The sequence below is a fragment of the Vespula pensylvanica genome, chromosome 5 (assembly GCF_014466175.1).
Source record: "Vespula pensylvanica isolate Volc-1 chromosome 5, ASM1446617v1, whole genome shotgun sequence".
Lineage (NCBI taxonomy): Eukaryota > Metazoa > Arthropoda > Insecta > Hymenoptera > Vespidae > Vespula > Vespula pensylvanica.
Genome location: NC_057689.1, coordinates 5196479 through 5219119, shown reverse-complemented (window position 1 = coordinate 5219119; position 22641 = coordinate 5196479). Strand labels below are relative to the sequence as shown.

Genomic DNA, 22641 nt, shown 5'->3' with positions numbered 1-22641 from the left:
TATGAGTTACCTGGAGGTGGCACGTTTCGGCGTGCCACCTCTTCGCACATCATGCGATAATAATACAAAACTCGGTTTGCGGGAAAAATTCTCGCGTTGCCTGAAATTTGAATTCTTAACAGGAGAATATGGGTTACCTGGAGGTGGCAGGTTTCGGCGTGCCACCTCTTCGCACATCATGTGATCCTAATACAAAACTCCGTTTGCGGGTAAAATTTTCGCGTTGCCTGAAATTTGAATTCTTAACAGGAGAATATGAGTTACCTGGGGGTGGCAGGTTTCGACGTGCCACCTCTTCGCACATCATGTGATCCTAATACAAAACTCGGTTTGCGGGAAAAATTCTCGCGTTGCCTGAAATTTGAATTCTTAACAGGAGAATATGACTTACCTGGAGGTGGCAAGTTTCGGCGTGCCACCTCTTTTCACATCATGTGATTTTAATACAAAACTCGGTTTGTAAGATTTCTCCGTAAATTAGAATTTGTAACAGGAGTATATTACTAGAAAAGCAGTAGCATGAATCGCTTGCCAATTTCTGAATTTTTGTATTCTTCTATTTTAAGTATCATTTGATTTCTTATGGAAATTTTTGGGATTGAGGGTGTATAGATATTATTGTATAATGAAATATGCACCATTATTTATTTTACAATAAAATTTTATTTCTGTTTTGTTACCATTACAATACATAATTTGATGTTATTATATAACTTAATTTATTATATAATATTGTGTTTAAGCGTACATTTAATGTAATATTCATTATAGCATATTATATATGTCATTTTGTTTACTTGATGAAATTATTTTTTATGTTTTTCCCGCGTCTTCTCTTCTATTATGGTTCCATCTATCGGGAGATTATATCACCTTCCTTTGGACCGGTTCTCTGACGAAATCCTCGTAACCTGTTAAAGCAGAAGGTCGAATTAGATATAATATCATTAACTTTTTAATAGCCTTCATTGTTTTTACAACAAATTGATTTGAAACGAAGTAAAATTCGCGGTATTTAAAATGGAGGAAGATAATGAGCAAGAAATAGTAGTCGAGGATGACTATTACACGTTTCTCAACGTCCCAAAAAATGTGAGAATAAGTAACAATTCCTCTTATATAGGACTTCCCGGCAAGAGATTATTTCTGAACTCTTTATATGACGCATTTTTGCAATGCTGACGTAACTAAGCATTAATTTTCTTTTACTTTTTTTTGTTATCGAATTTATCAATTGCCAAAGATATTAGTAAATATGTTTCTTTATGGATCTTGACAATGTGTTTAGTTCGAAAATGCCGGAAATGCTGGTGGCAAAAATATGAATAATATTTTTAATAAAAGTAAATGAATTATTTCTTTACATTTATTTGGCTTATCCATATTCATTCAAACATATCAAAGATAAAGGTCTTACTATGCTTAAACAATGTAATGGAATTAAAATTGTTACTGTTTTAAAAATAATATAAAAATAATGGGAAATGGATATTTCATGGAATAAACCATGGAACTAATGGAATACAAAATAAGCTTATCAAAATTATATTGTTAAACATTGCAAATTTTATTATTAGGCTACTCCAGAAGAAATTAACAATGCTTACCGTAGACAAAGTAGATTATATCATCCTGATAAACATGTGGATCCAGTGCTTAAAAAGGAAGCAGAAGTATTATTCAATCGTACGAAGAAAGCATACGAAGGTAAGTATTTGAATTTTTATATTGGTATTATCTTTTTATAATATTAAGATAATATATTACTTAATAAAGTACTTCGTTCAAGTAATTTTCTATTTTATGCTTTAGTCCTTAGCGATCCTCATAAAAGAGCAATCTTTGATACTGTGGGAATTAAAGGACTAGAAACAGAAGGATGGGAAATTGTTCAACGTACAAAAACACCTTCAGAAATAAGGGAAGAATATGAGCGTTTAGAGAGGGAAAGAGAAGAGAGAAGGCTTCAGGAGCATACAAATCCAAAAGGAAATGTAACTGTGTATATTAATGCGACAGACTTGTTTAGTAAATATGATGAAGATTACAGTAATAGGTAATGGATATTTTCTAGTGATTAATATATTCTTATTAATATTAAGTCAAGTGTGTTATATATAATATTTGAATATTTTAAATAATATTGTAGTATGGATATTTTTTCATCTATTGAAGTCAGTGGAATGTCATTTACGCAATCTATTGAGGCACCTCTTACTTTAAAAGATACTATAACTTTATATGGTTCATTGGCGACACAGAATGGAACTGGTCATGGGACCATTAATGTCTCAGCAAAAAAATTAGTGTCTTCTAAGGGATGGGTGGAATTAGATGTAGGTGCAGGCAATGGTCCAACTATATCGCTAAAAGGATTTCGAACATTGACAAAAAGACTTTTTTGTGATGGTGAAACAATATTACAATTTACAGCACATGGTGTAAGACCAGGCCTTGTAGGAAGTATGTTTTGTAATTTTTATAAACATTGTTTGAAAATCCAATTTATAAAATTATGTAAACTTTTAAACTATATGAAAATATTTTATCAGATTTATTTGTTTACAGCCCTAGCTATGCAATTGGATAAACATACAGTTGGATATCTAACATATAGAGCAGGAATTCAAAGTGCAATGAGTACAATGCTTGTAAGAGATACATCTCGTTCTTATACATCAATTTTAATACATTTAGGTATTATACATTCTTACATTAATCTTCATTATGTCTATAAAATGAAAGAAAAGGAGCTCAAATTACGTGGAAACATACGGTTAGTGGAAAGAATTACTTACATCTTTTTTTTGCTTTACAGAATTTAAGCATATGTTTAAATTATTTTTTCATACAGAATAGGTACATTCGGTGCATTCTTAGAATATGGTGTAGAAAAGAAAGTTTCTCGTCATAGTTCACTTGCGGCCACTGTACGAATTTCCGTAACAACGGGAGTGACATTAAAAGTTAAATTAAACAGAGCTTCACAAACATATGCATTTCCAATTCACATAAGTGAAGAAATTCTTCCAGCTCCTGTGTTCTATGCAACTGTAGTACCCTTTATAACATGGACTGTTGTCAAGAAATTTGTTGTTGACCCAATAGTAAAAGAGAGAAAAGAACGAGATAAAGAGAAACAAAAAGAAATGAATAAGACAAGAATGTTAGAAAAACAGAAAGAAGCCAAAGCTGCTATCGAATTAATGAGAGCTACGTTTAGTAGAATTAGAGCAGAAGAAGAATCTAAGAAAGGATTGGTTATAACAAAAGCTTCTTATGGACGATTTGTTTATCCTTTACAAGATAGATCTACTGTAGAAGAAACTGGTCGAAATAGAGATGAAGTTATAGACGTAACAATTCCTTTGCAATGTTTAGTAAGAGATTCTAGATTGATTCTTCATGATACATCAAAGGTATTTAATTACAATTTATTACACACTATTCAAATTACTCCTAATTATTGTTTAGTATTCATAATACATCGGTCGTAATATTACAGAGTCAGTTACCTGGATTTTATGATCCATGTGTTGGAGAAGAAAAACAACTTTTAATACAGTATCTTTTCCATAATCAAACGCACGAATGTATTATAAAAGATACAGAACCTCTCAGGATACCAGTACCTTGTAAGAACTATATAATTTATCTTTATGATATATTGCTTATTGATGATATAATACTAAGAAAATATTAATAATTACTTTGCATATTAATATAATATAATATATTTAAATAAGATCTAAATATTTTCAGCACACAAAGTAAACACAACATGACGTACAGAACAAGTTGAACATATAAAAAGATGCCGTCATATTCTGCATTGGTGACTTTAATCATTTTAATCAGGTTTTGTTCATTTTTAAAAATAACATCATTTTCAAAAATCTTACAATTCCATTAATTCTTTGGTGAATACTTTATATAGTTTTATTTGTCTTTAATAATAATGTTCTTGTATAATGTAGCTGTCAGTTGTATTTATTACAAAATTTATTGCATATACTGCAAAAAATTAAAATATGAGAAATTACTGCACAAACAATAATCTATCCGGAATTAAGGCTACCGATCGGAATTACGACATTATTATTTCGATACCGTATAAAATAAAATTTTTATGTACTATTATATTGCTCTTTATTGAAGCAAATAATGTAATGACTGCCTTTAGAAAAATATGGAAGTTTACCAAATATATTCAAATATTCGACATTAGAAAACACCAGACATTAAGATAATACCTGAATTAATAAAAAGAAAATAGTTAAGAATATAAGTGATTAATGTATAGAATACTTCAATTGAAGATAGTATACATATGTAATTATGTAGATAATATCTGAAATTAATGAAAATATATTAAGCAAAGAAAAAGAATTATTCAAAGATGAAAAACATTGAATACTACATATATTTAATATAAGTTTCAAATAAATCCTGCTTTGTTGAATTGGATGACTATGTTTTTTAATTCTTTGTACATACTTATATATATATATATTTACACTTACATAAGATCATATTTTATTATATATTTTTTTGTCACAAATTTGGTATCCTCATAATAAAAACAATATTTTTTATTTTGAATTTATATTAAGAGTAAGTGTATCTAGATTGTTATTTAACATTTCATTATTTGAAAGCAATTTACTAAAGAGATTTAATTCATTGTCTTTTGTATGAACATCAGAGATAGGTGTCCATGAATGATCCTGTTCTAATCTGTATGAACCTTTATAGGTTTGAGAAGGACCTGAATTACCCCACTCCTATAAGATATAAATATTAAAATAACAATGACACATTATTAAGACAGATTATACTTAGTACTTACTTCTGGATTAAGCATAGAAAAATAATATTGTCCTGACTTGCGTTCATATAAATGGTATATTTGACCAGGATGTTTTACAAAATTACAAGCAGCATGATGCAACTTCATATTTTGTTTAACTTCTAATAAAATATTTTCAGCTTGTCTCTGAAGAAATTTCATTTGTTCTGCGATTACTTGCAACTTATTGCATGCATTGGCTTTGATGTAATTATCAGCCTGTAAAGTGAACAGTTATATTTATTATATCTACTTTGTATATTCAAGCAATATATATATATATATATATATATATATATATATATATATATATATATAGTCTTAACAAATATATATACTTTTTGTATTTCCCTTGCTAGTGTAACTAAATCTTGTTTCGATGATTTGGCTACAGCATTTGGATCAATCAAATGTATACCTTGTGGCATGTAATTTCGTTCAACAAGGGCTACTGTAAAAATATATAACATCGTTATAATAATTGCTTAATACTCACATAACCATAAAAATTATTATTATAAATTTATTATACATTTGTTAGGTGATTCGTCACAATTGTCCATTTTCGTATGAATTCGTTTCATGTATATTATACGAAAAGAAAGACACAAGGAATGATCATATCAATTTATATATTCATCACGTACAATCATTCTAACCTCATGATATAACAGTATGCTTGAAATATCGATCTATTTTTTTTAAAGCTTTTAAATTAATTAAATTAACAGATAAGAGTAATACAATGAAACTTTGAAGAATTATTAAATGATATTATTGTTTATAACAGACGAATAAAATAAGATGAAGCCTAATACACAAATTTTATGGGTTCTTTACGTAGTTTGTAGTTCGTTGTAAATATACACATACATGTACATGTACATACATATATAAACCACTCAGGCAAAAGAAACGGAATCAGCTGTGTTCAATGTTGTGTACATAGGTTATGCATCCTTCGAATTTGTAAATTACAATAAAATGATTGATGGATAAAATATTAAAAATTTAAACAACGATATCAATGTTAGTATTGACTTTATACGAAAGAAGAATCTTATTTTTCGCTTCGATAATTATATTCTTAAATATACGAAATATTGTCAATTATTAACAAATCCTTATAAGGAGACTCAAAAACGTGGAATGGATTATGCAACTATTGTGGATCAAGCAATCAAGCAGTTTTATGCTGCTGGAAATAATGAAGCTCACACTTGGTTGCTACAGGTTCAAGCCTCCCCCGAGGCATGGACCTTTGTGTGGCAACTTCTTGATCCTTCAAAGGTTAGTACGAATGATAGATACTATGTAATAGTATCTTTCTCTAAGGTATTGTTATTAATAAATTATATATGATTGATATTACAGTCACGGGAGGTACAGTTTTTTGCTGCTACAACATTACATGCAAAAATATCGAAACAATGGGATGAAGTACCCAAAAATGAATATCCTGTTTTACGTGAACGTTTACTTAGTAGTATCAAGCAATCAAATACTCCAAAGTTTGTACTTTCAAAACTTTGCCAAGCGGTAATATACTTATAAGATTTCTTATTTTTTTTATACAGAAATTAATAATATAAGATATTTTTAGAAAGTTAAAGATACATAAAAAGTTTCTATAAAATTTTATAAAGCTATAACTACTATTTATATACATTGGATGTGTAATGTAAAAATATATATTTTAGTTAGCTGCATTTCTGGCACATAGTAATAATGATTTTGAAAGTAAAGACAAGGAGAAGAGTTTAGTAGAAGAGTTAATAGAAATATTACCGTATGATTCACCACCAAAATTGGAATTATTATTAAGAGTATTGTCTTCTATCCCTGGAGAGGTAATTATAAATAAATTAAAAAAATATTGTGATATTTACATTAACATATTCTTATTATTATTTCATTAGTTTGAAATGAGACAAGGTGTAAAAAGAAAAGTGAGGGATGGATTAGTTAGTAGCTGGAACAAAACAATATGGCTTTTACAACAAGTTTTTGCATCATGTAATCCAAATGGCCAGGAAAATGATACATTATATCTTTTGGGATTAGAATGTGCCTTTTCTTGGCTTAAATTTGGTCAATTACCTTTGGAGATAAGTGGACAAATTTATCCTTATTTATTAATTGCTGCATCACATTATGCACCAAACAGGTAGATAAATAAATATATATACTTCATAGATTACATTTTTGTTATATATTAAATACATTATATTTAATGCATTATTTTTATTTAAGGGAAAATTCACATGAGGACAATACTAGTAGTTGGGAAATAGTACAAGATTGTTTAATTATGATATTAACACATCCTGAATTACACAAAAGACCACAGACACTTTGGGAATGGGCAAGAAGCTTGGTCACAATGGCGCGGGAGCATAGTGGAAAATACTTTTGTGAAATTTTAACAGCTATGGGAGAAGCCTATAGTAGAACATTTTTACTTGCTCTCGCGGGCGAAGGTGATGCAACTCAAAAATGGACATCCGAAGGATTAATCGAATTACTCCTAGAGTGTTCAGAACAAGAAGGACGATATCCTACAGATGAAACTCGTAGCTCTATTCCATTTGCATTTTGGTTTACATTGCAAGATGATTTAGGTACAATTGACTCACCACTCGAAAGTCATGCACTAAATGCTTTAAAACCAATATATGCACGATTAGCAAATGCGTTATTAAGAAAATCTACATTACCTTCATCTCCAAGCGAAAGTGGAGACGCTGATGAACGAGAACTCTTTCGATGTTATCGACAAGATGCTGCAGATACATTGGATTATTCTTATAGAGTCTTAGGAGAAGATTTATTAATACTTCTTGGGCAGAGATTGAGTGAGCCACTTGATAATTCAGAAAAATGGACTGATGTAGAATCTACATTACATGCTTTTGAAGCTTTATCAGACAGAGTTGGCTTGGGAGAATTCCATTACATTCCTGCTTTGATGGATTTAATCGTATCCCGTATACCTTATGATCTTTATCCTGGAGAAGTAAGTATAATTTTTATAATAAAAAAACATCATACATATATTCTTAATTATTGTCAATATATCTTTTTTATATAACTTAATTCTTCTTTCCATCATAGGTATTAGCATGTGCATGCTCAGCAATGGGAGCATATGCTGAGTGGATAGGAGAACATCCTGATCCTTGGCTTGAGAGAGTATTACATCTTGTAACATTGGGTCTTTGGAAAGGTCCAATTACAGCACCTCGTGCAAGTATGGCACTTAAAGATTTAACGAGAGAATGCGGCGCGTATCTTGCACCCTTTGCACCATCTATCCTCAATACAATAGGACGAACTCTACCAAACGTAACGTCGGAAGGAGGAGAAGGTCAACGTCTTATGTATGCTGCTGGAAAGTTATTGAATACACTCCCAACAGTGGAAGAACAATTAACACATTTAGATGCAACATTGGGCCTATGTATAATGAAAATACAAGAATTATTGAAGCAACCATTATTCGTAGCTCGTGTGGCAGTTACAAATCAATTAAAAATGGCGACTATGTTTTTCTCAACTTTAGAATGTCCTATAGGAAAAGCTGTTTTAGACGGACTCTTACCAATATTTAATGAAATTATTGTGCATCCTGAATGGAGTCAAGATAATGCTACATTAGAAGCAATGCACACATGTGCACAAAAATCATTGTCATCTTTATTACATCCAGAAACAGATGCACGTCCTTTACTTTCAATTTTATCAACTTCTTACAAGAACTGGCCTCATCCTGCTGCATTGAATTTATTGAATCAATTGGTATTATTATTTGGCAAAGATCCAGACAGCATTATATGGCCTGTTTTTGCAGAATTAAGTTCAATTACTTTAGGTGGTATTAAAGCATGTCAATCAGTACATGGTGACTTATCTGACTGGTCAGATTTAATGGAAGCATATTTAGGATTACTTGCTCAAATTTGTAAAAAAAATGGTGAAATGTTACTGCAAGTATCAGACCAAATTCCTGATATGTTACGATGCGGTAAAATACTTCTCTTTATCGACATATATGGATATATAATAAAAGTGAAGATTATTATTTTTATTACGTATACATTGTTTTTCTTTTTTAGGTATCACTTGTCTGTTACTTCCCGAAGTGGGGACAGCAAAGGCAGCAGCATGTTTTCTTACTCATGCTATTATGCAAACTCCACGTTTGCAAAATTTTATTCGACCTATCGGACGAGAACTCGTTTTTGTAATCCTACGGTGTGTTGGTATGTAAAAAATAATATTTAATATTTAAGTCGTTGTACAGTAATAAGAAATGATCATATGTATAATTTCAGGAGGGGAAGTGCCTCGAAATAATTTAGAACCTCATGCGGAAGTTTTGCTTTCATTAAATAAAATGTGTGCAGCATGGATGTTAGAATGGCTTCGTGTTTCACTTGAAAGTCAATCTGGACCTGCAGCTAGTGATGTGGATAAAGAAATTTTTATGCGTAATGTTTTACGAGAACGGACAAGTAGACGGCGACTTTATGATGCGTTAAAAGATTTTAGTCTCAAATGTCGACAAAAAACTATAGGACTGTAACAATGCGCTTTCATAAATGGATTTAGATTTTAAAAAATATTCTAAGGAACAGTATAATCATTAAGAAATTATATCTTCGTAATAAATATGATATAATCTAAGGATTTACTTCTTATATGTCAAAAAATATCATATTTTATTTTTTTGACCACATTGTGTATATTAAAACATAAACATGTGTAGTAATGAAAGTTGATTTACAAGTGATTGTATAAAATATTTTTATTTAACTTATGTTTATCAGTATTTTATATACTTGTAAATGTTAATTTTATTTACATAGTATAACGTGATATTCTTATTTATGAGTATTCACACTTTTACCTTAAATTAAAAATGGCTGCCAAAATAATTTTATATATTTCTAGTACAACTCTAATTTTTGTTTAATAATGCTAGTTTGTATTTTTTGTTTTTATCCTAGATGTACATTTTTGTATAGCTTCCTATGTGTTCCTTCGAACTTTTTGCAATGTTAAGTGTTATAAGTATTTGTGCATAGTATTGTTATGAACATGTTTAAATGGGAGGTAAAAGTATAAAATAGGGATATAAAAGAATGTATCACATTTCACGATATATTAGTTTTATGAAAGTGTATTGGAAGTATATTTGTGTTCTTGTTTTCGAATTTTGAAACTGATACATTCTAATTATAATCATATATAAAAAATAAACAAAAGAGCAAGTATATATTCTGCAATTTGTAGAGATCATATATTATAAATTTTTTACATTCAAATAATCTCAAAGTATTAAATGTAAAATTTATCTTGATCTTCTTTTTTTATCCATTACATGCCAGAAACGAAAATATCGATAGTCTGAATTAAGACTACTCTCATTAATCTCATTGTTTATAATACATAAAATAAAAGTTTTAATTACATATATATAATAATAATTACATTCTCATTGATACAAATTCTAACTAAAATATGATTGTTTTCGTAATTACAATTTTTGTAAATATTTCCTAAAAGCAATGAATGTTGATTTAACGTAAAATATATGTTATTTATGAATGACAAAAAATCACATATACTTCCTTACTGTTACATATAATACAATAACTAAATTGTGTTACCATATGAGCATTTTTAAACCTCTGTTTACAAATAGTTACCGTACAAGCATACGCATTCGGACGGAGAACTTTAATTTGTATACTGAGACTTTAAAATGAGACAAAGAAATGTTTTATAAGAATCGCTGAAAGAAATGAGTCATCGATAATGCATTACACATCTTGCAGAAAAAAAAAGAATGAGTTCTATTGGATAAATACAACTATATCTACATACATTACGTAACCCTAAACCCCTTGAATTAAAGTCTTTACTGTTCACTTCCATTTGTCGCTGGAGGTGAAACAAATTTGGCAGCAACGCGTGACCGTTTAGGTCGTTCAGATTTTTGTAATTTTGGCGATGATTGTAAATTGTTTTGTACACGTGCTTCTTTCTCAATAGTTTTGTTTGATGTTTTTGGAGGCTGCAAAATATTTAAATGTCCTTTGGATACTCGTACATATAAAATATGATAATCACTCAACAAGTTAACAAACCTTAGGGAATGTTGTTTCTTTCTTCTCTTGTTGCTTTGCTGATTGTTTACTCGACTGAGTATTGTTTGCATGATTCTGCGTTGTTTCTTTGTTAGTTTGTTTTGTATTAACGTTTCTACTTTTCTTTTGGGCTTGCAACGGTACGAACGATGTACTGTTTTTTACTTCCGATTTAGATTCTTTTGTCTTCTGTTTCGTCTGTACTTTAATTTGACTATTATGAGGTGGCATATGGGCAAATCCTGGATTTTGTTGCATTTTCACATTCCATTTTGAACAATGTGCCACTGGATTTTCAGTAGTTTGATAAGGTTTCGATATATATGGTAATACCATGGGAGGTCTTATGTTTTGTGACCAGGAACTATTTTGCCGCATATTGACCCATTGTTGCGACGGAGGTTTTAATAAAAGTTTCATATCAGGCTTCTGTACTTTATCTAAATTTAATTCCTAATAATATAAATATCGTTAATAAAATCGTGCAAAGAAATTATCGTATTTATTACGTCGCATAAATTTTACCTCATATACTTTTCTTGCTGCATTTTCTGCTGCTTGTGCATGAGTCAAACAAGGATCACCTAAATATACTTTTGCATCTGGTAGAAGAATTTGAGCTTGTATCAAATTCGTTTGTTCATTTAAAAAATAATCATATCTTGGTAGACCCATACCAAGTATTTGATAATGATTTAATAAGTGTGAACAATACCAAATAGAATTTTTTTCGTCTTTTGCCTCGTTTCTCTTTTGTCTAGCGTACTGCAAATAAGGATAAGCAGGATTAATATTTTTGCATATATCTTTTTAGATATGGACAATCATAAAAATTTGGTGGAAACTGTGCTTCAAGCATAAGAATAATATGCTTACATCAAATAACTTTTGAACTAATGGTGGGGCATCCGATGATTTATGGATTTGGGATTGATTTTTATTCGCGGAAGTACCACTTGATTTAGTTGGCAAATTTATCAGCGTGTTGTCATCAGAAATTTTCAGCACTTCTTTCAAAAAAGCGCTGGGATCTTGTGACTGAAGTTTAGAAGTATTATTATGAAAAACTAAGCTAATATCGTTAATTATTTCGTTTTTAAAGTAATAAACCACTACAGAAAAAAATAAAATAATAAAAGACTCTATAATAAAAAAATAAATATATATGCCTGCAGCACAAAACGATAGGAACAACATAATATTGATAACAATGCATCAAATAGTTCAATGTTTCACTGATGCAAATTATTATCATTTTATATGTAAAACGAGATAGGAAATTATACGAATACAAATACATATTTATCAAGTACGTAACAATCGTTAAATTTTTTACCAAAATAGAATACTTACTATTTGTTTACTGTTTTGTTTACTGATTTCATTAGATTTTACGATAGTCATGGTTGAAGTTTTCGAAGATCCGCTTGAATCCTACCAGATATGTAAAAAAAATATATAAAATTTATAAATGCCTAAAACATTTATAGAGATCATTAAACTGACCTCTATTTTATGCAAGTCATTCCATAATTGCTGAAATTCGGAGGATAGTTGTTTCGAAGCATGTTGTAATTCGTAGGAAGGCTTATGTTGTGTTATGGGTTTAACACCACTGTGTACTTGATTTTTTGCATTTTGATATCGTCTCCAAGAATCTGTTGTTTCAATGGATGTATTTTCTACCCCCGATTTTCCACGTTCTATTCGTTCGCCATGACTAATATTAATAAAGTCAGTAATTGATAACTTATATCCACGATGCTCGGAACATCCATTGAACGTTAGTCCACCTTTTAAAGTTTATTAAAATAATGAAGTGAAACATTAATTATTTATATACATACATCTTCAAAGAAAAAGATGAATAGAGTCTTTAGTTACCTAAAAATGATTTATCAAATAAGACATCATAAACACTTTCTATAATTGCCTTCGTTTTCTGAATTCCTATAATAGTTCCTTTATAACCAATAGGTACAGTAAAGCTTCCTCTGATACAAACAATTCTATCGAATAGTTTTGTATGAGATTTTGGATCGGGTGGAAGCTGACGTGAATATAGTTCAGGTTTAAAAAGTAATTGTGGCTTCACTTGCATTACGACTACTTTGTTTGAATCATTATACATTTCATAATATCTGTCCACTTCTTTTTCTAGTTTTTGTACTATATCTGCTTCGAGTATATTTGCTCCACATGCACGACTCTCTACTCCTCGGAAATGTTGCTCTTTTAACCAAGCTATTATACTACTTAATTCACTTGATCTACAAAAAAAATAAAATATTTTTTTAACATATGATATTATCTGATATTAAATAATAAAGCGTGTATAACGTACGATTTATCAAATAATTCATCTTCATTAAAAACATCATTTGTAATATTTTGAGCCAATCGTTCAAACAAACGGGGGCACTTTGCCATATAATCACGTATAAGATCAACAGCTTTTGTACTATACAACCATTGACCATTTTCTTTTTTGGTATAGCCTGGTATCTGTAATATTTTTATATTTTAGAATTTTGTTATACGCAATACTTTCGAAAAATAATTTATAATTATTTAAAACGTATTGTAATGTCCCATGAAACTGCTTACTTCTTCATTCTTTTTATTAAATTTTAGATTTAATCCGACGTTAATAATTTCGTTTATATTGTTCTGCATAATATAAATTGTCCCAGTAATTCTACTTAAAAGATGGCTGCTTATTCCTAGTCGCTGAGCAGCTGTACTTCCATAAATATATTGTATTTTTGATTCTGCATATGCTTGTTTCACCATAGTTAAATCTGGTTCAATTACAACTTTCACATATATTTTTATCCTGCCAGAGTTTATACTAGTCTTTGAACTAATAACCTATTTCAAAAATACTTTAATATTTAATTTTTGCGAACATATATGAATATTAGTATTATTAAAAACACTTCTCAGAATATAAATTATTATTAAACATATTATAAGAAAAAATTATTATTAAACATATTGGCAAATATAATTAAATACCTCTCCCATTGCACCATAATGTGGATGGCCTAACATGAAGCAATTATTTCCTGGTACAAATATTTCATCAATTGTTTTATACAATAAGGGATTTATACAATATGTAGAAATATCTTTAACTATAGTTTGATAAGCATAAAACGTTGGCACTTCTTGCCACTGTTTTTCTAGAGACAGTTTTCCTTGTGCTGCAAAAATGTATTTACTGCCTATTAATGGTTGTGCATGGACCAAAATATTAGTTTTGCCAACGTCTATACCAAAACGATTTTTATACCTGTTTACACAAACATTATTTATAATACAATCACTAATATATAGAAAGTTGATAAAAATAATTTTTTTTCTTACGTTTCAACAATAGATTTTATTTCCGAAGTCCATTGAACTGCACAAGCTCCTTTTAATTCTTCCTCCACTATATTGTCAGAAGAATATCCTATTTGTGGATTCTTTAAATTTATTCTCCATTTAAGATTAGATATACCAACAACATGAGCTTCTCGTAGATAAGGCCACTCCACAAAGATGTTTTTATGTAATAAAGAGGCAGCAAGTTGTTTTAAATTTGGTTCTTCTTGTTGTTGTATATATAAAATCATATTTTCACCTCTTGATGGTTGTTCAAATACTTTCACCTATTACATCCAATATTTGATTTTTATTTATATTGCTCATGCAAAGTTCATGATAATGCTCGAAAATATATATAAAAATACCTTAGCTTTCTTTAAATTTGCTGTATGTTTTATATATTTTAGAGTGGGAAATCCAGGAAAATGTAAATCTAATTTAATACGTGGATGTAATCCTTTTACTAATTTGTCTTTAGGAACATAGATATCTTCACAATTTATTATTTTCACTTGAGCATGATTCTCAGTTACAGGTAAATTTCTAGGTGTATGGCATAAACCTAATATCTCTTTATCATATGAATACATATACATTGGACCATGTTTATTTCTTTCATGTTCTTCAACTGTCAATTTTGTATAATAGGGCTCCATGGCTATAGGAAAATATTTTATCATAATAAAAGTGTTTATTAATAATTTTTTCAATATGTCAACTATTATTATAAAATATCACAATGATTACGAATATCAATTATATTAATTTATCAATTATAAATATATTTTATATAGATTATAAAAAAACATTTTATATTATTTACCCTTCATTAAAATTTTTTCATCAATAAATGGTATAAGTACAATAGCTTCCCAGTCTTGTTTCTTGCCATTTAAATCAGTTTTAAACTCAGAAGGATAATAATCAATAATAGGTGATTGTTCTTCAGTTAATAATGATTGCAATGCTTCTGGTAGTAATTTTTTACTATAAGGCGGTAATACTGCTAATAATTGTTGAAAAGGTTGGAATGGTTCTCCCAATTCAAAATCCAATTTTAAGTCTTTAAAACCTTTTATATCCGAGATATATGGAGCATAATGGTGTGGATAATACCAAGACCAACTGCAGCATCCATCATAATAGTAATGCAAATTCCACTGAATAGCTCTAACATAGCATTCTGCTTGGGAGCGCAAAACATCTCTAAAAAACAACTGTATTGTGTAAGTAGGTTTTAATAGTGGTTTAATTCTTGTAAAAATAAATTTCATTATTTAAATTGGAGTTAAATATATTTACAATTTATATAGAATATAAAAACTACACTTACTCATTAACATCTTCATATTCTAATTTATTCATGTAATAATCTCGTTTGTGTAAAATAAATTCCATATTATATGTATCACTATCAGATTCATAATTTAATCCATCATCACGAGAATATTTTTTTTTTTCTTCTTCTGCATCTTGCTACAAAATGAAATAAATATTAAGCAAAAGTGACTATAAAATCCAAGCTGCGTATATACATATATATAATATATGCTAAAATATATACCATTTCCATATTCATGGATAATTTTAGTAAATTGCCTACTTTTATTAAAGGAAAACAATTTTTAGATAAATCCTCGTTTTTTTGAGAAATTTGTTCTTCATTTTCTGTAGTCTTATTTTTATTTATTTTAGCTTCTAAATATTTGAGATCACAGTAATAGTCTGCAAAATTCTTTATGTCAATGCGACTTAGTCGTTCCATGAATATTTCAAAACGATCTAATCTTAGTGTTCCTGATTCATTTATATAACCTAAATTTTTATATTTTATTATTATTAGTTTCTCTATATATGTGTACATTTTATAATATTACATTATAATATGACAATATTAAAAATATATTTTGTTATATACCTTCTAAAGTTGGTAGAACTTCCATATATGCATGATACAAAATTGGTAATGCCCCATTTGCAATATGTAAATTTGGTAAATTAGGTATAAAGTCATTTCCCACAAGAAAACCCATTAATACCCAATCATCGATTATATGTTCAATATCAAAAGGAAAAGGCAATTTATCTTTAATAGGAGAAAATTCATGACTTAAATATTCCCTTAATAATGATAGATGAAGAAGACAAAATTTTGTTTCCTCAGGTGTTAAAACCTTTTTTTGTTTCTTGCCAAATTTTATTTCTTCTCTTAGTAATGAAAAATTACGTTCATGTGTACAAAGACCTAACATGATTAAATCTGCATCTAGGCCATATAAGCAATGCCTAATATTAGGATCATAGTCTACTTGTGATTTTAAATGTCGTATATAATCCATTATTTTATGTTCTCCTTCTCCTACAACCTATAGATATTTAAAAATAAATGTTTAATTTAAATAATATTAATAACTTTTATTTTTTTTCATATTAGGATACTTTAATAAAATATTAGAAATAATACCTCTGGACCACTAAATAAAATCTTGCATTTTTGCCAAAGTTTATCTGTTGAGACTTTGTACGTAATAAAATATCTTAATCGCTTACTAATTTCAGACATAAAAACTGTTCCTGGTGTAATACAATTAGAATCAAATAATTGTGGTGTTACTTCAACACCATCTGCTTTTGCTGCAGCCTCTAATAGTTCTGTTGCTTTAGCAGTTCTAAAACGACGGGCTCTTTGTTGATTAATTTTGGCTCTTGGGGCTACACCATCAATTGCAATAAAAAATAACTTTTGAGGTTGAATCATACCAAACAATATCTCAATATAATGAAATATATTGTTATAAATTTCATCATTTGTAATTTGAAAATTTATATCACTATCATTTGGATGTGAACAAGCATGTATGATACCATTCATATCTAAATATAAATTATCGAATTCTGGAATCTGTGTAATGAAAAAATGTAACTTCTTAGTTTCTAATATATAGACACACGGCACACATAAACTTCACACTTAAATAAAATTAAATTTAATAATAAAGTAAAATTAAAAAAAAATTAGTCATAAATGGTTTAATGAAATGTAACAAACACATTATATCTGTATGCTACTTATAATAATTAATAATTGTATAGACTGTCAACTTATATGTAAATACCTGATAATTTTTCAACATTTCACTTAGACAAGGATATCTTTCGCTTATATATCTAAAAAATTTGGGTATGCCCATTTTGGTCCGTGCTTTTTTACCCAACAATAATATTTGAAATGATATGCACGTATATTACAATTTTTTAATCGTTTGTTTTGTTAAATATTTTTATAAAAATTAAAAACTTTGACTATAAGTGTATTATACCAACATTAATACACGTCTGAGATGAAGCGCACTTGTAAAGAAAGGAAAGTCGATGTGTTAATATTGTGATCAGCAGAGACTCAACACGCGACATTGTATGGTAGTTATACTCTGCTATATTCAAGTAACCAATCATATAAGGATATAGACATTAAATATTTGTAAACAACCAATCATATTTGATGAGACTTGGAAAGAAGTCATAATTTTTTTTTATTGTTTTCTTATTTTAGGATATGAAAATTATTCAAAATAACATTAACTAATTTAACAATAAATTAAAAAAAATTTAATTTTTGTTAAATATAAATCGAATAATTTTTCAATAACTCATTGATATTAATGATTCTATTATTCATCCATGAACCAATATTTTTTATTATTTGTGATTGTTTGAGGTATATTTTATATTTCATTAATAATAAATATGATCATCTTAAATTTATATTTAATATGTATGTATGTTAAATAAATATATTTATAACACACATATATATACAATGTGAAACATTAATGGGATATTATATCTACAAATTTTTCTTTTAAATCTATCTTATGTAGTAGGTTTTTTTGTCTTTAATAAAAGATCTCCTTTTGGTTTCAATTTGCTATCAAGAATACGTTGTTGTTCTTGTGCTTTCATTTCCTGTAATTTTATATCTCTTTCAACCGCATAATCTATTTCTTTAACTAATTTATGAATTCTTTTCTAAAAAATAGAATATTATTAATAGATTTTATGTCATCTATAAAAGGAATATTAAAATTTTTGTATAACAATATATCTTTATAAGTATAATATACATACAGCATATTCTTGTTGTTTAAGCATACGCCTCTTTTGGTTTATACAAAGTGGGGTAGGTCTTCCATCTTTATATGAATAATCTGCCATATTTGTCAAAGGTCCGAAAGCATTTGGATTTTCTGTTAATCCCTTTCTATAATGATGAATTTATAATACATATTTAAAATATAAAACAATCAGTGAGGTAGAGAGAGAGAGAGAGAGAGAGAGAGAAACTTACTTCATTCTCCAATTTTGCTGTAATAACTTTATGTAAGATGTATGAAATTTATTGGAAAGTATGTTCCAATCTAAAATTTAATAAAATAATAACCTTGTAAAATGTGTTTTTATAATAGATTATGAATTAATATATACAAATTAAATATACATATTATATGGAAACACTTTGTATTTTTCATTATAACACTTGTATACTAACTTGTATAATTATTATAACCAAATATTTTTGATATAGTGGTTAACATTTTAATTCCTATATGTACTATTTAATAATGTAATAAAAGATATTAAATACTACTTCAATTTTTTTAATAAGAAATTAAATTATTATTTATATTATACTTTGCCACTTATTGTAGATGATAAAACACAAACATAAAACTAAAAATTTGTTTATTAAATACTGATAAAATCAGAAGCACGTTTTTAGATTTAGACAAAATAGTATTCCAATAAATGTAGAGGGCGTGTAGCACGGTGCTGAATGTAAAGCGAACCTATTGATAATAAAGGATTAATAAAACTTTTCTTCTTAATTACATTGAATTTATGAAGTTAAAATATGTCGGATAGTTCGGACGAAGAATTAATCGGTGGAGACGGAGCCGAAAAATGGGTTTTATATCGAGATCGCGATGAATGGAACGATGTGACTCCTTTATCTCAAGATGATGGTCCAAATCCAATTGTTGCTATTGCTTATTCTGAAAAATGTAAGTATTATTCTACAAATATTTTAATTTCATATTGTATTTCACTAACATAAATTATAATGTGTGTAAATTTTATTTCAAATTATAAAATATATATCTTTTTACTATACTTTTTACATTGGTGTATTTGTTTTCATTTTATGTTTACTCGCATATATTGTATATATTTTATTTATAAATTTTAGTTAAAGATTCATATGATTATTTTCGAGCAATTTTAAAATCTGGGGAAAAGTCAGAACGTGCTTTAGGATTGACAGAAGACTGTATTTGGTTGAATCCTGCAAATTACACAGTATGGCAATTTAGAAGGGAAATACTTAAAGCTTTAGGAAAAGATTTAAAAGAAGAGTTAAAATATATAGATAAGATTATAAAATACAATTCCAAAAATTATCAAGTTTGGTATCACAGAAAAGTTATTATAGAATGGCTGCAAGATGCTTCAGAAGAGTTGGAATTTACCAAGGCTATCTTAAAAAAAGATGCAAAAAATTATCATGCCTGGCAACATCGTCAATGGTGCATCAAAACATTTAAGTTAGTATAAACATTTATTCTATTATATTAATTATTTACCTTTAGAAAATTACAAGTTATAATGTATTGTATTTAATTGCAGTTTATATGATCAGGAGTTGGAATACGTAGAACAGTTATTAAATGAGGATGTTAGAAATAATTCTGCATGGAATCAACGTTATTTTGTTATAAGTAATACAACTAAGTTTGAATCAAATGTAATCAACAAAGAAGTTGATTTTGCTTTGGAAAAAATTTCTTTAGTCAAAGGAAATGAAAGTGCCTGGAATTATCTTAGAGGGTACTATTATATTTTACTATTATTTTAAATAGTTATAATTATTTGTCTTTAATCATTACATGAAGGTACATAAAATGTCTCTTCTGTCTTTAGTATACTTATGCATGATAGTGCTGGTTTAACTCACAATGACAAAGTACGTAAAAAATGTGTAGAACTTTATGAGGCAGGATATCGGACCAATCATTTGTTAGCCTGCATCATTGATATTTGCCAGAACAGTTGCATAAACGACGAATCACCCGAATCAATATTTCACATCAATAATGCTTTGAAGGTAATATTTATAAAATATAAATATACATCTTTTTATTATGAAACATATATTTCTTTGATATACGAACTTCATTTTTATATTTGTATTTTTTTTATAGCTGTGCAAAGAGCTATCCGAAAATCACGATAAGATCAGAGAACGATACTGGAATTATATTGGCCATCAATTATTACAGAAGTTAGAAACGGTGTCGTAATATTTTTTAAATCGAACAATGGCTTCTCAAGAGGCTCATATAAGTCATTGTCAAATGGTTCTACTATTCGAACTTTCATACATTAACATTTATCTTTCACAATGCTAAGATGTATATACTAAGGAAAGACTTAATGGTTATAAGGCAATCTTATTTTACACGATGTAACTTAAGATTTATGTTTCTGAAAATACTATAATTTTTTATTTTCACGAAATAAAAAAATGTAATAACTCTAAACTATATAAAAAGTTTGTATTTTTAGAAAAATGATACCTCAATCACGAAACCTTATAAAAATACAAAGTGGAATTTTTAGGAGAAAGAGTAGTGTGTAATGACGAACATTAATATCTATTTATTTATAAAATAGTTACAGATTCCCGTGTATAATACATAAGTAATTGGCAATAATCATTCATTATAATAAATAGCTAGGCATTGGCGTAAACTAATCATAAAAACCTAACTTTTAATATAGCATTTTTATTTCCGAGGGATGCTCAGTTTTTAATACCCTTTCTAAACTGATAGAAAACCGAGGCTTCATTACTAAAAAACGTGAGACGATTTTAATCTCAAAATAGGTATATATGCCTTCTTTGGAGGCAGTTAGCGGATCGTCTGAAACGAGAAGCGATTTTCGTTGCGGACAAGCGACGGGCAGTGACTGTGTTGCTCGAGCCGGACGATTCGCTTTTATGTCTAGATATGAGAATTTTTTCTTTTCTTTCCTTTTCTTTCTTTCTGTTTTTTTTTGTTTTTATTAATAGTTTCTGGCCCATCCGTAGGATCTAACGATACCCTAATGATATAGGAAAGCATATTTTTTCGAAACTTGTATTTATTTCGGATAACACATATTGATAATATATAAAAAACACAACACTTTTTCCTATCCTTCGTTCGAAATCTTATCTGATGAGTAATGTTACACGAGCTACTATATATAAAAAAGAAAAAAGATAATAAAATAAAAGAAAAGAAGTCGGAGCTTCCTGAAATCTCGAGTAAAACTTGCAAGATCGTTTTTTATCAAGCGTAACTTTAAAAAACGTTAGTACATATTATATACAAAAAGATATTCTTTATGCAACGTGATAAAAAAAGAAAAATAACTCGATCGCTGCTTCGCTTTTACCGACGATCTTATTTATATAAAATGCTGAAGAATAATAATGCAATTGAAAGAAAGCTCTCAGCTTGAGCTCTCAGCAGTTGAGTTCTTCGTTGAGAGGGGATCTTAAAGCACGGTTCATCTATCCTAACATTTAACAATCAACATTCAAACGATTACTCCTCTGCGCGATCTTGTATTTCTTCGAGTGGAGCTCGCTTTTTTTTATCAATGTACATTTAGATATACTAATATATATATAAACACATATTTTTATATATATATATATATTTTTTTTCCATCGAATGCATCAAAGATAAACGATGTCTCTTCGAAGAAGCACAAAGGTTCTTTCCATCGTTACAACGACAAGACGTTGAATCTATGAGATACGTGGCCTTATCTCGGATTTATACATATATATGTATATATATTGGATTTACACTGAAAATATACCGCTGTCAGAATACTCTTTCCCCTTAACTATCATCATCGTCATCATTATCATCATCATCATCATCATCTTTATCATCGTCATTCTCATCATCATTGCCTTCATCATCATCACCATCATCATCAATATTATTTTTTATTATTACTATTATAATCTTTCGTTTAAAATCCATCATATTTAACATCGTATAGTAATTTCTGTCTATATTATTATTTATAGTGTCTAGTTACGCGACACATACCCAGTTACAAGTAAAAGTGCTTTCCTCTCTCTTGCTCTCGCATTCTTTAGAATGCTAAGAAAGTATCCACAATTTTTTATTAAATCTTTTTTTTTTT

At 28.5% G+C, this 22641-nt stretch overlaps 6 protein-coding genes across 7 annotated transcripts; 3 read left to right on the top strand and 3 right to left on the bottom strand.

Moving 5' to 3' along the window:
• Positions 1 to 886: 886 nt before the first annotated feature.
• LOC122629620 (dnaJ homolog subfamily C member 11) lies at positions 887 to 4467 on the top strand. Its single transcript, XM_043813254.1, has 8 exons — positions 887 to 1092; positions 1578 to 1707; positions 1813 to 2056; positions 2150 to 2463; positions 2569 to 2776; positions 2855 to 3419; positions 3506 to 3635; positions 3763 to 4467. Exons 1-8 carry the CDS (start codon positions 1021 to 1023, stop codon positions 3783 to 3785), a joined length of 1686 nt encoding a protein of 561 aa, XP_043669189.1. The 5' UTR covers positions 887 to 1020; the 3' UTR covers positions 3786 to 4467.
• LOC122629627 (uncharacterized protein C1orf50 homolog) lies at positions 3448 to 5680 on the bottom strand. The gene is made up of 4 exons (XM_043813269.1): positions 5382 to 5680; positions 5188 to 5300; positions 4850 to 5068; positions 3448 to 4784 (listed from the first exon to the last, which is right to left on the bottom strand). Exons 1-4 carry the CDS (start codon positions 5431 to 5433, stop codon positions 4593 to 4595), a joined length of 576 nt encoding a protein of 191 aa, XP_043669204.1. The 5' UTR covers positions 5434 to 5680; the 3' UTR covers positions 3448 to 4592.
• A 65-nt stretch (positions 5681 to 5745) lies between these two features.
• On the top strand, positions 5746 to 11005 carry LOC122629618 (importin-13). The gene is made up of 9 exons (XM_043813252.1): positions 5746 to 5878; positions 5981 to 6139; positions 6224 to 6388; positions 6550 to 6699; positions 6769 to 7016; positions 7103 to 7865; positions 7964 to 8873; positions 8965 to 9111; positions 9184 to 11005. The coding sequence occupies exons 2-9, from the start codon at positions 5999 to 6001 to the stop codon at positions 9432 to 9434; spliced, it is 2775 nt and encodes a 924-aa protein (XP_043669187.1). The 5' UTR covers positions 5746 to 5878; positions 5981 to 5998; the 3' UTR covers positions 9435 to 11005.
• Positions 10128 to 17903, bottom strand: LOC122629617 (5'-3' exoribonuclease 1). 2 transcript variants are annotated; one of them, XM_043813250.1, is made up of 18 exons: positions 17490 to 17902; positions 16838 to 17275; positions 16292 to 16739; positions 15938 to 16188; positions 15707 to 15849; positions 15197 to 15579; positions 14739 to 15031; positions 14371 to 14657; positions 14020 to 14296; positions 13609 to 13872; positions 13346 to 13506; positions 12886 to 13271; positions 12508 to 12794; positions 12355 to 12435; positions 11878 to 12039; positions 11527 to 11766; positions 11002 to 11454; positions 10128 to 10928 (listed from the first exon to the last, which is right to left on the bottom strand). In XM_043813250.1, exons 1-18 carry the CDS (start codon positions 17562 to 17564, stop codon positions 10773 to 10775), a joined length of 4785 nt encoding a protein of 1594 aa, XP_043669185.1. In that variant the 5' UTR covers positions 17565 to 17902; the 3' UTR covers positions 10128 to 10772. The 2 variants fall into 2 exon arrangements, with proteins under 2 accessions (XP_043669185.1, XP_043669186.1); XM_043813251.1 differs by lacking the exon at positions 11878 to 12039 and having other exon boundaries at positions 17490 to 17903.
• Positions 17904 to 18153: 250 nt separating this feature from the next.
• Positions 18154 to 19124, bottom strand: LOC122629630 (39S ribosomal protein L52, mitochondrial). Its single transcript, XM_043813273.1, has 4 exons — positions 18923 to 19124; positions 18722 to 18791; positions 18502 to 18634; positions 18154 to 18402 (listed from the first exon to the last, which is right to left on the bottom strand). Exons 1-4 carry the CDS (start codon positions 18966 to 18968, stop codon positions 18247 to 18249), a joined length of 405 nt encoding a protein of 134 aa, XP_043669208.1. The 5' UTR covers positions 18969 to 19124; the 3' UTR covers positions 18154 to 18246.
• A 22-nt stretch (positions 19125 to 19146) lies between these two features.
• Positions 19147 to 21165, top strand: LOC122629624 (protein farnesyltransferase/geranylgeranyltransferase type-1 subunit alpha). Its single transcript, XM_043813266.1, has 5 exons — positions 19147 to 19436; positions 19622 to 19976; positions 20059 to 20259; positions 20353 to 20536; positions 20634 to 21165. Exons 1-5 carry the CDS (start codon positions 19286 to 19288, stop codon positions 20730 to 20732), a joined length of 990 nt encoding a protein of 329 aa, XP_043669201.1. The 5' UTR covers positions 19147 to 19285; the 3' UTR covers positions 20733 to 21165.
• The last annotated feature ends 1476 nt before the right edge of the window (positions 21166 to 22641 follow it).

Excerpts from the sequence above, each read along its gene's own strand:
- LOC122629630 (XM_043813273.1), bottom strand. The coding sequence starts at position 18,968 with ATGTTAACCACTATATCAAAAATATTTGGTTATAATAATTATACAA. Across the intron at positions 18,792-18,922 it reads TGGTTATAATAATTATACAA|ATTGGAACATACTTTCCAAT; the intron begins GTTAGTATACAA and ends ATTAAATTTTAG. Across the intron at positions 18,635-18,721 it reads CAGCAAAATTGGAGAATGAA|AAAGGGATTAACAGAAAATC; the intron begins GTAAGTTTCTCT and ends TCATCATTATAG.
- LOC122629618 (XM_043813252.1), top strand. The coding sequence starts at position 5,999 with ATGGATTATGCAACTATTGTGGATCAAGCAATCAAGCAGTTTTATGCT. Across the intron at positions 6,140-6,223 it reads AACTTCTTGATCCTTCAAAG|TCACGGGAGGTACAGTTTTT; the intron begins GTTAGTACGAAT and ends TTGATATTACAG. Across the intron at positions 7,017-7,102 it reads TCACATTATGCACCAAACAG|GGAAAATTCACATGAGGACA; the intron begins GTAGATAAATAA and ends TTTTTATTTAAG.
- LOC122629627 (XM_043813269.1), bottom strand. The coding sequence starts at position 5,433 with ATGAAACGAATTCATACGAAAATGGACAATTGTGACGAATCACCTAAC. Across the intron at positions 5,301-5,381 it reads TGACGAATCACCTAACAAAT|TAGCCCTTGTTGAACGAAAT; the intron begins GTATAATAAATT and ends ATATTTTTACAG. Across the intron at positions 4,785-4,849 it reads TTTCTATGCTTAATCCAGAA|GAGTGGGGTAATTCAGGTCC; the intron begins GTAAGTACTAAG and ends TATATCTTATAG.
- LOC122629617 (XM_043813250.1), bottom strand. The coding sequence starts at position 17,564 with ATGGGCATACCCAAATTTTTTAGATATATAAGCGAAAGATATCCTTGT. Across the intron at positions 13,272-13,345 it reads GATGAATTATTTGATAAATC|ATCAAGTGAATTAAGTAGTA; the intron begins GTACGTTATACA and ends TTTTTTTTGTAG. Across the intron at positions 11,455-11,526 it reads CAGCAAGAAAAGTATATGAG|GAATTAAATTTAGATAAAGT; the intron begins GTAAAATTTATG and ends TTATATTATTAG.
- LOC122629620 (XM_043813254.1), top strand. The coding sequence starts at position 1,021 with ATGGAGGAAGATAATGAGCAAGAAATAGTAGTCGAGGATGACTATTAC. Across the intron at positions 1,093-1,577 it reads TTCTCAACGTCCCAAAAAAT|GCTACTCCAGAAGAAATTAA; the intron begins GTGAGAATAAGT and ends TTTTATTATTAG. Across the intron at positions 2,777-2,854 it reads AAATTACGTGGAAACATACG|AATAGGTACATTCGGTGCAT; the intron begins GTTAGTGGAAAG and ends TTTTTCATACAG.
- LOC122629624 (XM_043813266.1), top strand. The coding sequence starts at position 19,286 with ATGTCGGATAGTTCGGACGAAGAATTAATCGGTGGAGACGGAGCCGAA. Across the intron at positions 19,437-19,621 it reads TATTGCTTATTCTGAAAAAT|TTAAAGATTCATATGATTAT; the intron begins GTAAGTATTATT and ends TATAAATTTTAG. Across the intron at positions 19,977-20,058 it reads TGGTGCATCAAAACATTTAA|TTTATATGATCAGGAGTTGG; the intron begins GTTAGTATAAAC and ends ATTTAATTGCAG.